The sequence below is a fragment of the Lissotriton helveticus genome, chromosome 10 (assembly GCF_964261635.1).
Source record: "Lissotriton helveticus chromosome 10, aLisHel1.1, whole genome shotgun sequence".
NCBI lineage: Eukaryota > Metazoa > Chordata > Amphibia > Caudata > Salamandridae > Lissotriton > Lissotriton helveticus.
This window is the reverse complement of record NC_136071.1, coordinates 275,990,420-276,012,141: the sequence shown is the minus strand read 5'-3', so window position 1 is coordinate 276,012,141 and position 21,722 is coordinate 275,990,420. Positions and strand designations below refer to the sequence as shown.

Genomic DNA, 21,722 nt, shown 5'->3' with positions numbered 1-21,722 from the left:
CCAAACTACGAATTCCGATTTACTCACCTGTTATCAGGAGAGACCTCAGTGCTGCATCTTTCAGCCCACTACTGATCCTGAAAAGTAATTTTAACCGTACTTACCAGTAACTTGAATTTACTTCCATAGGATATCATTGCCTGCTATATAAAATATATATATATTAAAAAATATATAAAATAAAAAAATATATATTAAAATCTCAATATATTTAAAAACATTTTTTTTTATTTATATTACAAATATGTAAGGTAATTTAAAAAATGAAATATCTATAAAAATAAATACTTTAAAACAATGTAGTAAATCAGTATAAAAAAAATATAACAATAATAATAAATAATAATAATCCTGTATTTGTAAACTGCACAGCTACCCGTAGTAGGTTTCCCGGCGCTGGGTCCGTTGGGAAGATTAAGCAAGCTATTGCCCAGAGTCACATGGTGCTGGGAAGACCCCTGCAGCCAGTGCAGGGGATCGAACCGTGATCCCCAGCATCCGGCGTCAGTCGGATTTACAAAACCTTTGAAATTCACTGACAAAACCATAGGTTTCAGCCACGTTATAGTTAGGAATTAGCATTCAAAAAATCTTAGAAATTCACTGAAAAAACCATAGGTTTCAGCCACATTATAGTTAGGAATTAGCATTTAAAAAACCTTAGAAATTCACTGAAAAAACCATAGGTTTCACACATGTTATAGTTAGCTGGACATTTCACTCATACAAAATCATTGAAATTCCCCCGTTATAGTTAGTTCAGTGACATCACTCATGACATAACTGCTGACATCTCAAATGACATCACTGATGACATCATCCTTGTGAAAGAGTGGCAGACCTACTCTCACCCTAATATAACCTTTGATACACACATTCAAAAATAGAAACTAACATTTTTAAAAAAATGGAGATATCAATACCAGTTACAACAACCAATTCAGTAATTCCAACATCTACACACACATACACTCATTCACCAACAGTTCTATATAGTCACTCATACATGTACTCACTCATCATATGCACCCATACACCTATACATCCTGTTACACACCGATACTCATCCGCAGAGTTACTCACACACATACTCAAACATCCATTTACTTGCATATACAGCTATACACACACCACTACACTTACTTCTACAGAAACGTACACATACTTATTCTCTTAAACAATCACTTATAGAAACACATACTTATTTATACAGGAACTCTTCCAATCTCTCACTCTCACATATACTCACTTATAAACATCAATACTCACATATACTAGTTTAAAACATATGTAGTTACTCATAAATATACTATTGAGACAGTCATTTACTCACTAACACACCCATACACACACTCATCCACCCATACAGTCCAGCACATATGCTATCTTCAAAACACATACAAACAGTGAGTCAGTCATTCATGCATCTGTGCACTAAGTAATACCCCCCACCAAACCATACAGACACTCATTCTGATATTCAAAAAACCAACTAATAACCCATATAGACACTCATGTAGCTACTCACCAACCCATGCAGCCACTTATACAAAAAGTGAGACACTGATACAGATATTTACATATTTAAACATTACTCGCTAATACATGTATTCACTAAGATACACTTAATAAGTCAGTTATACAATCACTTTTACTACAAAAAATCCATTTAGACACTTATTTACCCATTTATTCTTCCATCGACCTTCAAATATACATATATAAAAAATATTTATTTTTCAGAAAGACACACATTCACTGGATGATGTCATCAGTGATGTCATTTGAGATGTCATCAGTGATGTCATGAGTGATGTCACTGACCATTTCATGAGTGATGTAATATGTGATGTCATCAGCAGTGCATTACGCGCGAGTTATAGTTAGCTGAACTAACTATAACGGGGGAATTTCAATGGTCTTGTATGAGTGAAATGTCTAGCTAACTGTAACATGTGTGAAACCTTTGCTTTTTTCAGTGAATTTCTAAGGTTTTTTAAATGCTAATTCCTATCTATAACGTGGCTGAAACTTATGGTTTTTTTCAGGGAATATATATATATATATATATATATATATATATATATATATATATTCACTGAAAAAACCATAGGTTTCAGGCCTTATATAGTTAGGAATTAGCATTTAAAAAAACCTTTGAAATTCACTGAAAAAAACATAGGTTTCAGGAGTTATATAGTTAGGAATTAGCTTTTAAAAAACCTTTGAAATTCACTCAAAAAACTATAAGTTTTAGTGGTGTTATAGTTAGCTGGACATTTTACTCATACAAAACCATTGAAATTGCTCCTATATAGTTAGTTGTACTAACTATATTTCGCGCACCCTCAATCCACTGCTGATGATGTCACATATTAGATCATTCATGACATGGTCAGTGACATCACTGATGACATCTCAAATGACATCACTGATGACATCACTGAACATCATCCAGTGAATGTGGTTTGCTTCGTTATTTAAATATGCATTATATATATAGCAATTTACATTGAAGAATGAGTGGATATATATAAATAAATATTTGGATGGAGGATTTAGTAGCAATGTAATTGACTGTTTACTTGACCAATTTATAATGTCTCACTAAATATAGTGGATAGTGACTAAACTGTGTGAATATCTGTATCACTTTGTCAGTTGCTGTGTAAACTGATTCTACAGTTGGTTACTAGCTATGTGAAAGTCTATATTAGTTATTGATTAGTTAACTGAGTATTTGTATGGGAGTGTAAAAGTGTGTGTGGTTCGGTGGGGGGGGGTGTGACTGTCCAAAGATGTGTGAATAGTTCATTCAGTAGATATATGAAGTTAAAACTACATGTTCTAACAGTTTGGGTGAGGGAATCTCTTTATGGGTGTGGTGATGAGCAAATATATTTCTCAAAGGTACTGGTCCAACAAACTAGAAAAATAAAAGGCAGTGTATGTGTCAGTTGTATATAAATAAGTATACATAAGACACAATGATTGTGTGAGTGACTGTATGGATAACTGTATACTTGTAATAATGATTTTATAATTCACTAAGTATGACTTACTATCTAAATGAATAGAAGAAGTGGTGTTTGTATAAGTGTTTTGCTAAGTAAATATGTAAGTATGATCCATTGTTTGCATAAGTGAGTAGGATGACTTCATATGTGAATAGGATGCATGCTGTTGTTTAATGTCGATATAGATGTGTAAGTATTTTTGATAGTGTTCTATTGTTCATTGACAGCATGTATGAGTGAATCCATAGGTAAGTGATTAGATGTGTGTATACATCTATGAATCACTGAGTGGATTTTTAGACACTTGTATTGCTGTGACAATGGATTTAAATATGATACTCTGTATTTTACAAAGAGTGATGAAAAATTGTAATAGTGTATGAAAAGGTGTATGTGATTGTCACGTGGATGATGTCATCAGTGATGTCATCAGTGATGTCATTTGAGATGTCATCAGTGATGTCACTGACCATGTCATGAATGATCTAATATGTGACATCATCAGCAGTGGATTGCGGGTGCGCGAAATATAGTTAGTACAACTAACTATATAGGAGCAATTTCAATGGTTTTGTATGAGTAAAATGTCCAGCTAACTATAACACCACTAAAACTTATAGTTTTTTGAGTGAATTTCAAAGGTTTTTTAAAAGCTAATTCCTAACTATATAACTCCTGAAACCTATGGTTTTTTCAGTGAATTTCAAAGGTTTTTTTAAATGCTAATTCCTAACTATATAAGGCCTGAAACCTATGTTTTTTTCAGTGAATTTCAAAGGTTTTTTAAATGCTAATTCTATTAGCGGATAACGTTTAAATATATTAATATCCTAGTGGGACCACCTGAGCAGCCCTAAGGGGTCAGGGTGTTTCTACCCTGCCCCCTTTTTGTGTTCTACACGTTTATTTTTCTGCTTTCTTGTGCCTAATTCCTAACTATATAAGGCCTGAAACCTATGTTTTTTTCAGTGAATTTGCAAGGTTTTTTAAATGCTAATTCCTAACTATATAAGGCCTGAAACCTATGGTTTTTTCAGTGAATTTGCAAGGTTTTTTAAATGCTAATTCCTAACTATATAAGGCCTGAAACCTATGTTTTTTTCAGTGAATTTGCTTTAAATGCTAATTCCTAACTATATAAGGCCTGAAACCTATGGTTTTTTCAGTGAATTTCAAAGGTTTTTTAAATGCTAATTCCTAACTATATAAGGCCCGAAACCTATGGTTTTTTCAGTGAATTCGCAAGGTTTTTTAAATGCTAATTCCTAACTATATAAGGCCTGAAACCTATGTTTTTTTCAGTCAATTTCAAAGGTTTTTTAAATGCTAATTCCTAACTATATAAGGCCTGAAACCCATGGTTTTTTCAGTGAATTTCAAAGGTTTTTTAAATGCTAATTCTATTAGCGGATAACGTTTAAATATATTAATATCCTAGTGGGACCACCTGAGCAGCCCTAAGGGGTCAGGGTGTTTCTACCCTGCCCCCTTTTTGTGTTCTACACGTTTGTTTTTCTGCTTTCTTGTGCCTCAGTCTACTAAGACCCAAGATGGATGCCAACACTTCCTGATAGAAGTGAGCATGCAGCTTTCTCGGGAAGGCATGCTGATTGGCTGTCACTGTCTGTCAACACTAGCACAAGATGGATGCCAACACCTCCTGGTTAGAAGTGTTGACAGCCAATGACCATGCAGCTTTCTCGGGAAGGCATGCTGATTGGCTGCCACTGTCTGTCAACACTCAAAACCAGGAAGTGTTGGCAGCCATCTTGTGCCTTGTTAGAACCAAGGCACAAGAAAGCAGTGAAACAAAGGTGTGAAACTCGCAAAGGGGCCAGAGTAGAAGCACCCTGACCCCCTAGGCCTGCTCAGGGGGTCCCACAAGGAACCCCAAGGCAAAAATGTTTTTTTATTTTTTTTTAAAAAGTCGCGGGGTACAAAAAAACAATAAAAAAATATACAACAATAAGAATAAAAAAACAGTTCTTTTCAGAACTACCTCCAATTTATATAAAAATGCTACATTTTAAAAAAACTCTGTCTTTCTTTTTTTCTCCAGAGTACGCGTACCGGTACGTGTACCGATACGTGTACCGGGGCGCGCACCCCCTCAAAGAAATAAAAATAAAATATTGAGTGTGTGTTAGTGTGGTGTGTGTGGGGGGGGGTGGGTGTGGGGTGTGTGTGGGGGGGGTATGTGTGTGGGGTGTGTGTGTAGGATGTGTGGGTGTGTGTGGGGTGTGTGTGTGGGTGTGTGTGTGTGGGGTGTGTGTGGGTGTGTGTGTGTGAGGAGTGCGTGTGTGGGTGTGCGTGTGTGTGTGTGTGAGGTGTGTGTGTGGTGTGTGTGTGTGTGTGTGTGTGTGTGGTGTGTGTGGGGTGTGTGTCAGAGGTGTGTGTGTGGGGGGGTGAGGTGTGTGTGGGGGATATGTGGGGTGTGTCTGTGAGGTGTGTGTGTGTGTGGGGGGGGAGTGAGGTGTGTGTGGGTGGGGGTGTGTGGGGTGTGTGGGTGTAGGTGGGGTTGTGGGTGTGTAAGGTGTGTGTGTGGGTGTGGGTGTGTGGGGTGTTTGGGTGTGGGTGGAGGTGTGGGTATGTGAGGTATGTGTGGGGGGTGTGTGGGGGGGGTGGGGGTGTGTGTGTGTTTGGGGGGGTATGTGTGTGGGGTGTGTGTGTGTATGAGTAAAATGTTCAGCTAACTATAACTGGTGTCAAACCTATGGTTTTTTCAGTGAATTTAATAGGTTTTTTAAATGCTAATTCCTAACTATAACTGGTGTGAAACCTATGTTTTTTTCAGAGAATTTCATAGGTTTTTTAAATGCTAATTCCTAACTACAACTGGTGTGAAACCTATGGTTTTTTCAGTGAATTTCAAAGGTTTTTTAAATGCTAATTCCTAACTATATAAGGCCTGAAACCTTTGGTTTTTTCAGTGAACTCGCAAGGTTTTTTAAATGCTAATTCTATTAGCGGATAACGTTTATATATGTTAATATCCGTATGGGACCACCTGAACAGCCCTAGGGGGGTCAGGGTGTTTCTACAAGGCCCCCAAATCTTTTTTTTTCTTTAAAGAAAATGAGGTACGCGCACCGTACGGGTACGCGTACCGTGCGTGTACGGTACGCGCACCGTAAGCGTACCCCGCGACTTTCCGATTTTTTTTTTTTTTTTTGGGCCTTGGGGGTCCTTGTGGGACCCCCTGAGCAGGCCTAGGGGGGTCAGGATGCTTCTACCCTGCCCCGTTTTTTGAGTTCTACACGTTTGTTTTTCTGCTTTCCTGTGCCTCAGTCTACCAAGGCACAAGATGGCTGTCAACAGTTTCTGTTTTGGAGTGTTGACAGACATTGGCAGCCAATCAGAATGCAGCTCGCGCACTAGAGGTACGCGTACGGTACGCGTACGTGCACGTACGGTAAGCGTACCGTAAGCGTACGGGTGAGCTCACGGGTAAGCTGCTATAGATATATATATTTTTTTGAACCTAAATTACTCAAAATCCACTGGAGAACATATCTTGAGACATAGCAAAGGCACATCAGGCTACCAGTCCCTACAATTTTGCCAAGTTTGGTGGAAAACCATTCAGCCGTTCGGGCTAAAAGTGAGTCCAACCGCCCTATGGAAATTAACATGGGGAAAACACGTTTTGGGACCCCCCTTTTATCTCGCCCCCGCTTGACGGATCCCCCCCAAACTTTCAGGGAAGGACCGGAGCGCCGCGAGGCAAAGTTAAGGAAAATTTCAGGAAGATTCCTCAACCGGCGCCAAAGTTATTCCCAATAGAATGTTGCGATTTCCCTATGGAAAACAATCCTAACTATATATACCTACTGGCTATTGCCAGTAGGTAATATATATATATATATGTATATATAATCACACATAGACAACTAGGCAAGCAGTATGGTAAAGGTTAGGGCTAAGGGCAAGGTTAGATTCTGGTTATCTTTGAAATCAAGCATGTAGAGTTTCGGTACGGTACAAAGTTATGGTTGGGTAATATTAGGTTGAGTATAAATGGGATAGGGTTACGTTTGAGCTCAGTTCTGGAAAATGATTCACGTTAAGGTTAAGATTAGGATTCCAGTAGGGTAAGGTTCAAGGTTACCTTTTAGCTCAGGGTCAGCTTAGCTTTAGATTAAGGGCAAATGTTACAGTTTTTAAAGAGTCAAGTTTAGATGTGAGGTTAGGGCTAAGGTTTGGGTTTGGGTAAAGTCTAGGAATTTGGTAAGGCTAGGTTTAGCATTTAAGATACTAGAAAAGTTTATGGTAAAGGTTGAAGTTGAAGTTTAATAAAAATATTTTGGATGTTATCTTTCTATTAAAGTCCTATTGAGCTGGGTCCCCATGGTGATTATACTTTTCTTTAACACAATCATCAGCATTTACAGCTACTGTCAGCTGCTGGCTGCACCAACAAGTTTTTTCTCTCTCTCCCAAATATGTAATAAGTTTAGACTTTGATCAGTCCTTTGTCTCACACCTATCTGAAATGTTAGTGAGATCCTGACAAAGGATTCGAAAACTAAGGGCTCAAAAAAAGAAGTCATTAGCTAATGGACCATATAACATACGCCAATCACCCTGCTACATTTTCACTCCATAGCATGTAACTTGCTGAAGTTGTTTGTCATGTAGGCTGTTCAAACTGAGTAAAATATTCAAATGGAGGTTCTGCACAACAGTAAGAAACTGTGGTTTCTATAACTGTGCAAGGGATGTATACAATTGCAAAGATTTCTTGCTGTGGCATCTGTTTCCCATAAACCCCGAAGATATAAGTAGACGTTCTTCCATGCTCCAATCCAGACTGGATCTGTCTCTTTAGAGTGGCTAATGCTGAAACAGTGCTGTAGCCAGCAATGTACTGAAGTGGATACCACCAAACCATTTGTATTAGACTTGAGAAATCTGGATAATGTTGATACCTATTCAGTGGTATCATGAATGGATAGAGGAGATTGGGAGATGGTGGCTAGTCATTCTGAAGCACAGGCAGAGGGCCGGGAATGGACAGTTCTGCTGAAAAAGTCTCTTATTTCTTGTGGCTGAACCTTAATCTTCCCCTGCAGCAATTGATAGAAATTATACCGCAATCACAATGTATCTATAAACAGATGAATCAAGCTAATAGGAGTCGGGGGCACACTTGTTTTCAGTTAAAGACATGTTGTAAATGATGGTCGCATCAGTGTTTGCACCAGGTGTATAGTTCAGGTTGGATGTCGTATCCAACTCTGCTTTCTAAGCTGGTAGTAAGAAATTACCCCCAGTGTTGTTACCATATAGGGCTGTGAAAAATCAGACGCAGAGCAAACTAATGTACACAGCCACTCTTCCTGTGCTTATTCACTGTCAGTAGATGACTCAAGCAACATATAAACATGATGGCAAGACTGAACAAGCACTGGCAAAATCAGTAAGTCTGGCATTGGCTGCCAGACTTTCGATTTTGCGAATTATTGTTTTGTTTTGTCATGTTCTTTTTGTAAAACTTTTGTATTTGGCAAGTTGCTGGGCCCTCATCAATCTACACCCGAAAAAGGCTAAACCAAAAATACTTTTGACTGCAAAAGCACACATCGTCATAGTAGTCCCTGGCACTAAAGGGAGGTACTTTGTGTGTGGATTCTCCTCTTGAAAGGGCAGAAAGCCTCCATTCAGCCAATGACTGAAGCGGGCTGACACATTGCCCCATGCTGTATGCTCTCAGTGGGCTGAAGAAAAATATGAATGGCAGTTTCACTTTGATTGCTTTGAGTCCTTGTCCAGAAGCTGTGCAATACAGACTGAAACAGCTGAGCCATGACTTGCAGAAAGGTTACGTCTTAAGTCTCTAGGGATGGTGTGGTTTGGAATTCTTTGTGAACTTCTGCCAGACAGCAGGCAAACTGTCACACTAGTGGCCTGTAGTTGACAGAGACCAAGTCTTGGACACATAATCAGGCATTTCAAGTTTTGTTTAGAGTAGACCCAATAGAAAAAGGTGGAGGACTTCCTAACTTCTGCAAAGCTGAAGGACTTTTCTAATAACTTACTTCAACATTTGTGAGGTTTATTGGCCGTGATAGCACACTTGTGATCTTTGACTGTAATGCTTTCATTATAGCAGCTGGTTTTCACAGAGGACTTGAAATGTAGTGGCAGTCTCTCACTAGGAAGATTAGGCTGAACTGGGCCCACTTCTTGTGGCTTGCTGGTGCTGGTAGGTATGGTGGGACTCTGTGCTTTCTCAAAGAGTATGCAAGATTTCCCATAGACTGTGCACCCAATACCTTAAATCAACCTCTCTACTTTGTATTCATTAGAGAGACTTCAGCCTTCAGTTGTTTTCTTGCATTTCATTGTATAAATCCCATTATCTTTTAGTGCAATTCAGTATTTGTGTTTCCTGAATGTTATGATTCAGTATTTGTATGGTTAAAAATCATTAAAAAAATCTAAACTAATAATGTAACTCTATCTCTATCAAGACCTTCATGTGTTTTTTTTAATATTACTGATCATTACACATCCTAGATGATGCTTTTTCCCCCCCGTTTCACATGTTTGCAGAACTTATTACCCACCTATCAAATTAAAACTATGTTTTCATGGACATTTCTAATTGCAAATTTCACACTATTAGAATACCCCAAGGTGTCAGACTGGATCTAAAAGATTTTAACGGCATTGGTTAGGTACACCATACGTGATGCTGTGCGACTCCACATTGACTTTGTTCCAACTCGGAGGTGATGATTGAGCCATATTTTAGCACCACCCCTGTGCGTCGACATCAGTTCCTTTCTTTCTGCGCCTTTGAATGTGGAGCTCATTCGTAACTTTTTCCTCACCCCGGTGAGTTTTTTATTGCAAAATTGTTTTTTTAAGTGTGCAAGTAAACTATGCGACATCCTGAAACTGCAGGGTTTAAAGCTAGTAGGGATTGTTGCAAACAAATGTCTGTCACAGATCCCCACCAGGTGTTCCTCTGGTGTAAGGGTTTGGTGCATGACTTCAACTCCTAAGAGAAGTGTGCCCTTATGAATATGAAGGTGATAAGGAAATACAAAGTTGTACATTGCAGAACACCCAAAGAAGTCCATGAAGTCATGCACCCACTCGAAGTCGAGCACATGGACCCCTTCTTGCACTCTAAGCAGTTCCCATGACCGGTCCTTGTCGCAATCAAAGCCTTCCGATAAGTTGAAACAGAAACACAACATTGTCAAGCTGTTGTCTTGCAAGTCCCCTCGCTCTCGGCCTGAGAATTCGCGAGTATGTCAGGGTGCCTCGTTGTCTCACTCCCAGTCCCCTGTGGAAGAGCCAGTCCCCAAGTTCATCCCAATGCACCCTGAATTTCTGGGACCAACATCAAAACAGATTGAGGCTTTCTGGTAGTCAATTTTTGTAATTTTTTTTACCTCTTTTGGCTCCGTCAGGTGTGCCTTCAGGTCCCATGAATCCACAAAGGCCTACAGGTAGGTTGCTGCAGACGGGTCCACCCTCAGCACCATCTGTGTCTCTTTAATCCACCTGGTGTTCTGCTCTGGCGCAAGAGCTGACGTCCAATCTGGCCACCATAATTCATGGCAGTCCCTTTGACATCGATGCTGGCATAAAAATCACCAGAAGATCATTTTTCAATATACTTTTCCGACTCTGAGCCAAATTCATATTGGCCGAATGAGATGATGTCCCATAGCCTCACCAACGCACGTGGCCCAAGTTCATTCAGACAGAGCCATGTCTTTGCCTCACAGCCCCACTCCAGCGCCCCAACAACATTCAGTTCAGACTCTGATCAGAGCTAGCTAGACCTTGGAGACAACAATGGAGATGAGTGAGATTTGTTTCATCAGCACTGAACACTGGACACTGAATGTAACCACGGATTCTTCATTGCCCTCCATAATCCCTGTTCTGTTGAATGGTTCCTTTTCTATTTCAAACGGTCCCAATTTAGGAATCTGCACACTGGCGCCTCAGATAATTGTTGGGCTCCACGTATGAGGGTGCAGAGAGATGCACGAAAGAATCTGACACCAACTCGCAGAGGTGACACTTCATGTGGGTCTTTCATCACTCCCGGGATGGAACGAAGTCAGCGTGGCGCCGCACAGTGCCACCTACCAACGTGCAGTAGCATTGCTGCTGAAATCTTTCAAACCCAGTCTGGCACTTGGGGATCGTCTAAAGGTGAGTAATTCGAAGTTAAGATAGAGAATCCACCTGTAAGAAAGAGCATTACTGAAGGTAAGTAACTTGTTCGTCAGGCATGTGAAATCTCAGTGGCCTGCATTAGAGCATGCCGTGACTTGGAAAATGGTGGCTCCCATATTATGACATATAGCACATGTAATCAAAATATCTTCTACCTGCAGTTTCTGAAAAAGGTACACAAGATTGCTAAGGTTTGGTGATTCATGGGAGCTCCCACATCTATGTTTGATTATGTATGTAAAATGTCTCTGTCATATGACATAGGAGATAATTAAATGGCCTAAGTAGGATTTCATTGTATATCCCGATTCATAGAGGTAGCACTGATGGACTTTTACTTTCGTGATTGCATTTATGAGCTTAGAATATCTGTCAGTAAAAGGATTTTCTGTATTCGTAAATACACAGCTGAGAATGTGGGAATTCAGGTCAGACTGCACAAGGCAATGAACACCCAAAACCCGCCAGGTTGTATATGGATATTCAGGAACAATTTGCAGATAGTTTTCCACCAAAAGTACATGCAAACTATTTTTGTGAAAGGCAGGAGCAAGTTCCTTTGCAGGCTCAGAAGGAAGAGGGAATATGTCTATGTTAGATGTGAGTTTAAGGAGGGGATCATTGTAGCAGAAACAAATATTTTCCTGGTGGAGAAAAACAGTGCAACTGCTCATTTCCACATCATTTCCTCATATTAATGGACTTGCTAGTGCAAATGCTGTATAACTACATTTTGTACTTTCCAGTACTCATGAAAATCCATGTCTATCATGAATTGTAGAGAGTGTTTCAGCTGCCATCTGTGAATTTGGCCCACGAATATGGTTTAATTCATAAGATGGAAAAAGAAACTTACTAGAGTTGCATCTCCTGAAAAGAGTTTGATCGTTTGCATGGATTAACCTGTGTTTCTACCCCTTCCTCAAATTCAGAGCCTGAAGTAGTGTTTACAAACCAGGAGAAGGTGCAGAAGGAGATAAAGGCTATCCTGACAGAAGCAGTCACCTTGAGCTGTGAGGTGTCCCAGGCCAAGACTGAGGTAAAATGGTTCAAAGACGGGAAACTGATCACCGCCAGCAAAAACATAAAGGTGGAAAGCGAGGGAAAATCTCGTCGGTTGGTGGTGGAGAAAATGGAGAAGAAAGATGCTGGGGAGTACATCTGCGAAGCTGCTGGGCAGAAACTCGCCTTTAAAGTCAATGTGACGGGTGAGGGAATCTATATTTTCACTTTCTAGTTAGGAGCCGGTGGTTGCGAAAATGTAACATCTCAAGATATATATCAAAGTATTTTCTTTCTGTCTGTTTATATGTCAACCGCCGAGAATAGCAATTGAATTATCTCTGTGACAAATAAAAATACTATGGGCCAGATGTAGGTAGGCAAATACCGGTCGGTAATGGCCGAAATTCGGTAATTTCGGCCGTTACCGACTGGTATTTGGAAAATGAGATGTAGGTGGGCATTTTACTGATTCGGTAATTTACTGATTCGGTATTTTAAAGAATCGGTAAATTACTGATTCCTTAATATACCGAATCGGTAAATTACCGATTTTGCTATGTAGGGAGCACTCAAATGACTGCTTTTCCCCTTTTAGGATTCGTTATTTACTACCAACTACAAGTTGGTGGTAAATAATGAAAACCTTGGAAAAAGCATTTTTTATGCTTTTCCAACAGTGACATGTTGCAGACATACATGCCCTTAGGGCATGTATGTCTGCAACATGTGCACCCAAACACAATTGAGGGGTGCAACAGGGTGTCAAAGTGACACCCTGCCACCCTTCAATGTTTCCCCCTTTTACTGAATCGGTAAATACCGATTCGGTAATTGCCATTCATTCCTATGGGCCTCCAGGCTCATAGGAATGAATGGCAATTACCGAATCGGTATTTCCCGATTCGGTAATTACCGAAACTTACCGATTCGGTAATTTTTCCAGTAAAATTACCTACATCCCATTTGCCTGTTCTTAAATACCGAATCGGTATGATTCGGTATTAAAGAATCGGTAATCTGGTGTGAGAAGTTGGCCTGGTATATGATGTCCACAGTTCTGTGGGCACCTTGTATCAGTCCAAGCAATCCCTTATGGTGATGGTTGTAAGTCAACCTTGTAGACAAGCTATCCTAGGGGTAGCATGGACTAAGCAGCCTTAAAGGCTTAACTCAAGAGGGCATGTGAAGCCAGCTGTTTTACCATATGCAATCCTGTAATATCAAATGAAAGGACACCACACAAGTTATATATTATAAAAATATATGTATTTATTCTCAGAATAATCCCCACTACTCTTTATGTGCAATGAAGCACAAGCGTTTAAACAAAAGCACAATATAACATATGAAAGTTGCACGTTTATGGATGAGGCCGGTGGCCACTCAAACCATATATCAAAAAAGTGGTATAACAATAATAACCGATCAGTGGTAAGGCCTAGGGCCTTGGGAATCGCTGGGACTACACTGGACTAACAGCAGTTAGGACGGGAGTAGCCCGCGGGATTCGGGTGCAGTGCAGAAAGCACACGCATGCACCAATGCAAAGTCAATGGTGCGTAAAAGTTATCGAGTTACAGTTTTAAGAGTCTTCCGACTGGACTAGAAGGACAAAACTTTAGACTTAGACACTAGAGGTGTACACCACCACAGGAGCACCGGCGTTCAAGAATTACCTCACCCACAGGAAGCGGGTGCACAGGTGCAAAGATGTGTCGGGTTTCGTCACGCAGTTCTATGGTGCCTGGAGATGAAGATGCTGCAGGCGTCCAGAAGAGAAGTGTCCGGTGCGATCCAAGGGTGGATCGAAGATGTAGAGTACCTGAAAGCAGAGGGGACAGAGTCTGGGTCACTAGCCAGTGACCAGTAGGGAACCAGGAAGGAACCAGGCGATGTCGGGCGCAATCAGGTTGATGTCGTGAAGCTTGTCTCCGCTGCCACGTGGACTCTGAGGCACCGAGGATGTCCTGGAGTGGATCACGAGCTGTTCCTAGATGGCTCTCGCTGTCGGCAGTGTCGGCTTCTGGATTGGAGCTAACAAGCCTTGGCAAAGGCAACCCATGCAGGAATCGAAGATCGCTTAATACTCGGACCAGCAAGGTCAGAGCGGGTGCTCCTTTTCAGGTGAGCGAGGGCCAATCTGGAGCAACCAGACCAGCTGTGTAAATTCTTAGGTTCGTCGGTTCTGGGGCCACTAGCCAACGGGCAAGCGACCGGACCAACGCGTCGAGCAGAAAAATGCAAAAGGGCCCCACGCAGTACTCAGTGAGTGTGGCGGGGTGAGCATCGGTGCAAAAGCTGCTCGGGGCTGGAGTTTCTCAAACTCTAATGCACAGCTTCGAGGGAGCCTCGGGTGCTGCACGGTCAGCGCTTCGTTGTTTATCCAAGATGGCCGCTCCCACGCTTCAGGTCGCCTCCACGGGTCTCAGCTCTGCATAGACTGTGGATCGGGCTGTTGGAAGGCAGGAAAGCTGGGTCTTGTTGATCTCTGTCGCTCGAGTTCCGGCGGGAACTGCAACAAAGCAAACGTCGAGGTGCTGGATGGTGCCTGTTTGCACAGGGTGGTCACTCCTTGACCACAAAGGAGATTCTTCAGTCTTCCACGTCGAGTGGGATGTTGAAGGGTCCAGAGTTTCATTTCATAAGTTTCAGTCAGGATAATCTGATGTGCATCTGCACAGCTCCTACCTTTATTCCAAATCAAGGGGCTGGATTACCTGCTAGGTCCCTCCTATGGGTGGGACACAGGAAGGGGGTGGTTACACCCCTTTCCCTTTGTCCAATTTCGCACCAGGACTGGGGCTGGCAGGCCCCAGAACCGGTTTGACTGGATTTTGCCCGGGGACACCTTGTGCGCCCCAGGTAGTGTCTAGTTTCTTTCAACCCTCCCTGCTACAATCCACTATCTCCTGTCTGGGGTGGTGTGACACCTCCCTGTGACAGGAAACCCTTTGTCCAAGCGTCCTCTGCCAAGTTTCGGTCAGTAGCAGGAGGCCAGACTCGTGTCTGTGGCAGCAGCATCCATTTTGTGATGCTGGGGCTCTGGTTAGGATTAACCGCGTTTTCAGTAAAGTAACATGTCTTCTCCCTCTAGAAGGGTGGAATGCTACCCCCGTCGCCAGAACTGGCGAGGTGGTAGTATTCCAAAGTGTATGACACCAAACACGACATGTTTTGATAAAGCCAAACCAAAGTTAGCAATAACCGCGAGGATTATAATGCACTTAAGAGTATATGGTGTGGCAGTATCACTGGAACAGCTGCACGGAAATGGTTCCGACCTCTACAGACAGGCTCAGCTCATGCTAGAGCACCATCTCACATAAAACCAAGCACTCTGCCTCCAGGATTGTTAAGGCCTGCCATAGGAGTGACTTATAGGTATATATGTGTCCAGATATAGGTTTAGATACAGGTATACTATATCTAAGCAAGGGGTGGTTACACCACCTTGCCCCAGCTGAGGGATCAGCCAGTTGTGTTGATTTAAGTACCAGCCAGGGGTGGCAAAAGATATGCTGCAGCCCCTGGTAGGCCTTGGATGCACCCATGCCCTGGGCACCTATAGTGCACTGTACAGGGACTGACAAGGTGTTCAATACCAAATTGGTGATGTACCTATAGTACATGTCTGTGAATTTAGAGTGAGAACAGCAGGCTGTGGGTCTGATTAGCAGGCCCACAGCCACATTAAGTCGAAAACCAGTGAAGCAAAAAGCAAAAATTTGTGGTGACCATAGGATAGCAGACCCTACTCTCCTACATCTGGGATTACCTACATCGGGCCCTATATTCGGTCTTTCACTGTAAAAACCTATTCTAGAATACAATAAGAGCATAATGTGATGCTTTCATATTAAATTATGTCTTCCATAATGCAATAGTATTTTCCCAATTAGTTACATCTTAATTTTATGTAAATTTGAAACATTAATTTATGTTTATAACCCCAACTGGTTTTCCCTATTTTTCAATAAACATAGAAACGATTTTGTTTACTTTTCAATAAAAAAAACAAATTATTTTTCATTGTTACTTGCTTTTTTATCCTATATTGTCTTGTCTACTCCAAATTATTTTTGCTAGTATTTATTCGTTCATAATATCTTGCACAAATCTGTTTTGATAGCAGATAAATGTATGGGCTTGATTGACACACAAACTCTACTATCATCGGTTTGTGCCGGGGCGTAACGCAAGCCCCTGATGTGGGGGGCGGGAAGGGGGACCCTTCAGGGCCCCCCAATTCTTCCACTCACAGTTCAATAAATATATGTGATACATGGGAGACTCCGGGGCCCTCTTCACATTTCCCTTGGAGAAACCTCCTTCGCAGTATCGGACGTGTTCTTTCCCATTACCGACCTAGAAAGAAACTTTCTTCTGCCTTTCTCCAGAGAAAATCTCCATCTGCTTCCAAGTTGGGAATGGTTGTTCCCAAACTTCTAATTGTTTATCTGCACTTAGAACACTTACTTCCCATCCTTGGAGTAGAATTATTTCCAACGTTAAATCATTGTTGGGGCAATATTGGGTGTGGCTACAAGAGCAAAATCTGATTTTGTAAACATATGCCACTCCTTGCACAAGTTAAACTTGCATGTCAAAATGGCTTTTTTTTACAACATATCTATAATAAGCATTTTTAACCAGGTGTACAATGTGTAAAGCGATATGTTGCCGCTGTGGAGTCCGTACATAGCAAGGCAAACATAGAAAACACGATGTCCATACTAAAGTAAAACAAAGACGTCGGATACCCAGTGGCGGCTGTCAGGGTACGGGGTGGCGGGGCGAGGGAGAGGGTAGAGGGGAGTGACAAAAAAACAATCTATAAAAAAACACTTACCTCTTCACGACCTCTGTCTCTCCTTCATTGCTGCTTCTCTTCCTGGAAAGCCCCGGGCGGAGGAAGCACACTGCCTCCCCAAGCCAATCACAACACTGGGAGGGATCAGAGGACCCTTGTGGTTACCGACATACCCTAGGAGATACAGAGGACAACTGGTATGAAGTTCTGGAGGATGCCAGTGATTTGGACACCTCATCAGACACTGACATGGACTCTCCCCCTACCATGGCTACGGAGGAGGGTGCCTCTTTTGTAGTGGTGGTGCTGAGGGCGATGAGGTCCTGGACCTTGTGCTGCCTTCAGTGGCAGTCAAGACAAATGTCTTGACAGAGGTGAATCAGCTGGAAGTTGCCCCCTCTAAATCCTTGCTCCCATTTAATAAAGCCCCTACAGATGTCCTATTTGGGCCTGGTCCAAGCCCCGAACAGTGACTCCTGTGCACAGGACAATTGCCTGCTGCTATTGCACTGCTCCTACGGACACCAGTTCTTCACCCAGCACCCCACCCCGGAGAGCTTGGTGGTTCAAGCCTCTACTTGCAGGATCAACCCAGGCATTTTCCCCAATCACTGTGCTGGATAGGGAATCCAAGAGGGTGGATACCCTCGGAAAAATCATATTCTCCTCCACCAGCCTAGCACTGCGGTCGGTAAACACCACTTGCCTCTTGGGCCGATATCAGCATGCTGTGTGGGATTCAGTGATGCAAGTGCTGCATGTAGTCTCGGAGGAAGTGCGAGCCATACGCTCCCAAGTTATTGCCGATGGGAGAGATGCCATTAAATAAATGGGGTAACCCAACAAAAGTCCTTCGACCTGGGTATTGAATGGTCCTGAACCAATACAGAGTGATCAAAAGAGTAATTGAAAAACATTACTGATACTCTCAAGTAGGAGCCGCTCTTGAGTCACCTCACAATAACAAGTAACCAATACATAAACAAACCACAAAATGCACCAACCTAGTCATCTCAGAGCAATCTTTTCAAAAATGGGCATACAGTTTATTTGACATATCTATACAGAAAACACAGTAAAAAAACACCACATATTTCAGAGCAGTCAAGGAAAAACGAAGAGAGGGTTCCTTATGAGTGCAGCATGGTGCCCAAGGAATGGGAGAAGGAACCCCACATAGATTGTGTGGTGTTAATTTTCAAAAATAACAACCCACATTGGGTGCGTGTTTATGAGTTGATGGAACCGCATCGGAGATGATCAGCGACTTACAGTGCTCGAAATCGTGTAGGTCGTGAAATTCCGACCCGCCGCTCAGTTACTCTTTTGATCACTAAGTATTGGTTTAGGACCATTGTTTTCTTTGCTAGATGGGAGAGATGTAGCAAAGTTCAGGATTCGATGTGGGTTTGACAAGACTGAAGTGCTGAGCAGGGCGAGCTCATCATCGGTGGCCCTGAGGCACCATGCCTGGCTCTGAACCACTGATTTCTCATGGGACGTCCAGGCCTCACTCATGGAAATGCCCTTTATTTATAATGTATTTATTAATAAAGTTTTATATAGAGCGACCATGATCCGAAGGATATCAGAGCGCTTTACAATTGGAGGGAAGGAAGGTAACAAATTCAGTAACAGCATCAATTAAGAATACCAAACAGAGCAGTTACAAAACAAAAGGGGTCAACAGAGAGTAATACAATAACTAGTACATGGTGAACTAAGAGGGGAGAAAATGATAGGTTAAAGAATAGTAGCACCCAGTGCTGGTCGTAAGGTTGTAAGTCCAATGACTTAGAGCCGATGATCCAATCCCATTTAAGGTAAGAACTTGTTCATAAGTAACCCTTTAGCTTCCAATTTGAAAGCAACCGTGGAGGAGATTATGCGTACTTCCGGTGGAAGAGAGTTCCAGATCTTCGGGGCAGAGCTGGAGAAAGCTCAGTGACACGTTCTCTTTTTGCAAAAGATCAGTGGTTTCAGGAGGAAAGAGTTAGCACTCCTTGAGGGTCTACCACCTCCGGATAATTCTAGCTTTTGCTCTAGATAACTGGGGGTTTTGAAATTGAGGCCTTTGTGGAACAGACAAGCACTTTTTAGCTGAATTTGTGCTTCGTAGGGCAACCACCTAAAGGATTTTAGGACTCGGGATATGTGCACATTTCTTTTGGTACCCGTAACCAATATAGTAGGAGCGTTTAATGATGACCTTAGTGGGGCCAAAGTATATTTGGTGAGGCAACAGAGTGTAGCACTGCCATAGTCTAGGCTCGGCAAAACACGCGCTTGGACCACCTGCTTGAAATCAGCTTGTGGAGGGAATGGTTTGATATTCCTGAGTATCCTCATCAGGTGATTAGCTCCCCTGCAAACATTGCTGATATAATTCTTAATGTTCTGATGCTTGTCCAGGGTGATTCCGATAGTTTTGGCTGAGTCAATAATGAGGGGGGAGCAGTTGAAGGCAGTGAGGTGGTTCATCCAAAGGTCTAATTTGGGGATGTGATTTGGAGGAGAAATGAGAAGGAATTCTGTTTTGGAGGTGTTGAGCAGGAGGTGGTTCTCGGTTAACAAGTTTTGAGTAGAAGATAGAGTAGTGTTAAGTGATATGAGGTTATCCGGGGAGATTTTCAGATAAAGTTGCGTATCATCCACATACATATGGAAGAGAATTTTCATGGAATTGAATGCATTAGCTAACAGTTCGAAGAACAAGTTGAAGAATATTGGAGACTGGGCGGACCCTTGTGGGACCCTCAGAGAGTGGTTCACTTTGACTCTTTGTGATCTGTGGTGTAGGAAGGACGAGAACCATTGCCACACCAGACCAGAGAGGCCCATTCTGTTCTATAAAATGGATAGGTGGTTGTCGCGATTGACAGTGTCAAACACAGGGGAAAGGTCAAGGAGGATTAGGAGGCAAGATTCATTTTGGTCAAGCATTTTTAAAACGTCATCGATACGTGCGTGAGAGCCGATTCAGAGCTGTGCCTACTCCGAAAGCCAGATTGATGCTGATCCAGGAGTTGGAAATTCTCGATGTGAGCACAGAGTTGTGATTGGATGCATTTTTCTAGGAGTTTGGCTAGGGTGGGGATATTAGAGATAGGGCGGAAGTTGTTAAAGTCAGTACTATCTGCATTAGTTTTTTTTAGTATAGGTGATACCTGAGCTGCTTTTATGCAATCTGGGATCGGGCCTTGTGAAAGTGAGGCGTTGACAACCTTTGTCCAGATGGGGGGTGACGACATCCTTGATTTCTTTGAAGATGGAAGATTGAAGAACCCACCTTTGGGAAGGTATTTTTGGGGTATTTACTCCAAGATAAAGAATCTGCATTTTGAAGTCTCTATTAGATTAACAGGTTGCTTACCTTTGGGAGCACCTTATCTGTTAGAGACTTTATCTAGCTGCAGATTCCTTATCGACTCTCTCATCCTCCCAGCTCTAAACTGATGATAGTGTGAGGTTCACCCTTCTAAGAGCCTTAGAAATTCACACCAGTTTTCAGTGTCACTCGTGACTCGGTGCACCTGAGTCACAAGGAAAGTCGCGAAAAGAAACTGACTTCAGCAAGCTGGGTTGGTGCCTATATAGGCACCACACATGCCATTTCTGTCACAGACAATGCCATTGATGCCGAACAGTGCCACCTACTGGTGCCTAGGGTTCTGCTCAAAACATTTCTGGATCCAATCTGACTCCTTGGGGAAATTCCTGGGTAAGGAATCTGCAGCCAGAAAGTCTCTACCAGATAAGGCGTTTTCGAAGGTAAGTAACTTGTTCTTTCAGTTTACATCCTACAGAAATAGTTGAATATGTTCTTAAACATTTTTTTATTCTACAGAGCCTGAAGTGGTGTTTGTAAACCAGGGGAAGGTGCAGAAGGAGGTGAAGGCCATTCTGACTGAAACTGCTACACTCAGCTGTGAGGTGTCACAAGCCAAGAGCGAGGTGAAGTGGTACAAGGATGGTAAACTGATCACTGCAAGCAAGAAGATAAGGGTAGAAAGTGAGGGCAAATCCCGTCGGCTGGTGGTGGAGCAGGTAGAGAAGAAAGATGCTGGAGAATACACCTGTGAGGCCTCTGGGCAGAAACTGCATTACAAGATCATGGTTACTGGTGAGTGAAAAGTTATTTTAACCTTCTGATACCATGTCCATTATTAAGTTACAAATCAACATATGTATGCATCTGTTTTGCAAATATTTGGTTCCAGCTCCAGAAGGAGCAGATGAAGTACTGTAGAACTAGATTAAATAAATACCGTAACTGCCCTTTTAAAGTAAAATTGATGAAAAAATAGGCCCACTCGTAAGAGCCTGCTGTAAAGGTAAGCAAAATGGTTTGAGAATTTCATGGATTTTCTCGGTTACACCGTTAAATCAAGTGGGAAAGCCAGGTTTAATATTTAGGTGTCCTGGTTAACAGACTGAACAGGCAGATCGCAGATAACGTGGTGCAAAGTGTGTGCTGACTTTATGCAACCTTCAGGTAATTTTGTTATGCAACCTAAGTAGTATTAGCTTTATCGCAAAATTCCCATTTGCTGCTGGTCACAGAATGATCTGCATAAACAATATGAATTAGAATGTCACAGTTTGCAACCCCCTGTGATTGGGTACCAACACAAGGGCAGTGGATTGCAAAATACAGCAGGCTACTGTCCCTGCTTTTACATTCC

The 21,722-nt window shown here is 42.1% G+C and overlaps 1 protein-coding gene across 1 annotated transcript in view; it reads left to right on the top strand.

The window, feature by feature from the left end:
• The window catches only part of OBSCN (obscurin, cytoskeletal calmodulin and titin-interacting RhoGEF), a 2,124,484-nt gene that overhangs the window by 346,212 nt on the left and 1,756,550 nt on the right, over positions 1 to 21,722 (top strand). The window contains exons 17-18 of the mRNA XM_078665296.1: positions 12,155 to 12,430; positions 20,885 to 21,160. Coding sequence (XP_078521422.1) covers positions 12,155 to 12,430; positions 20,885 to 21,160 — 552 coding nt within the window. The remainder of the gene's footprint in view (positions 1 to 12,154; positions 12,431 to 20,884; positions 21,161 to 21,722) is intronic.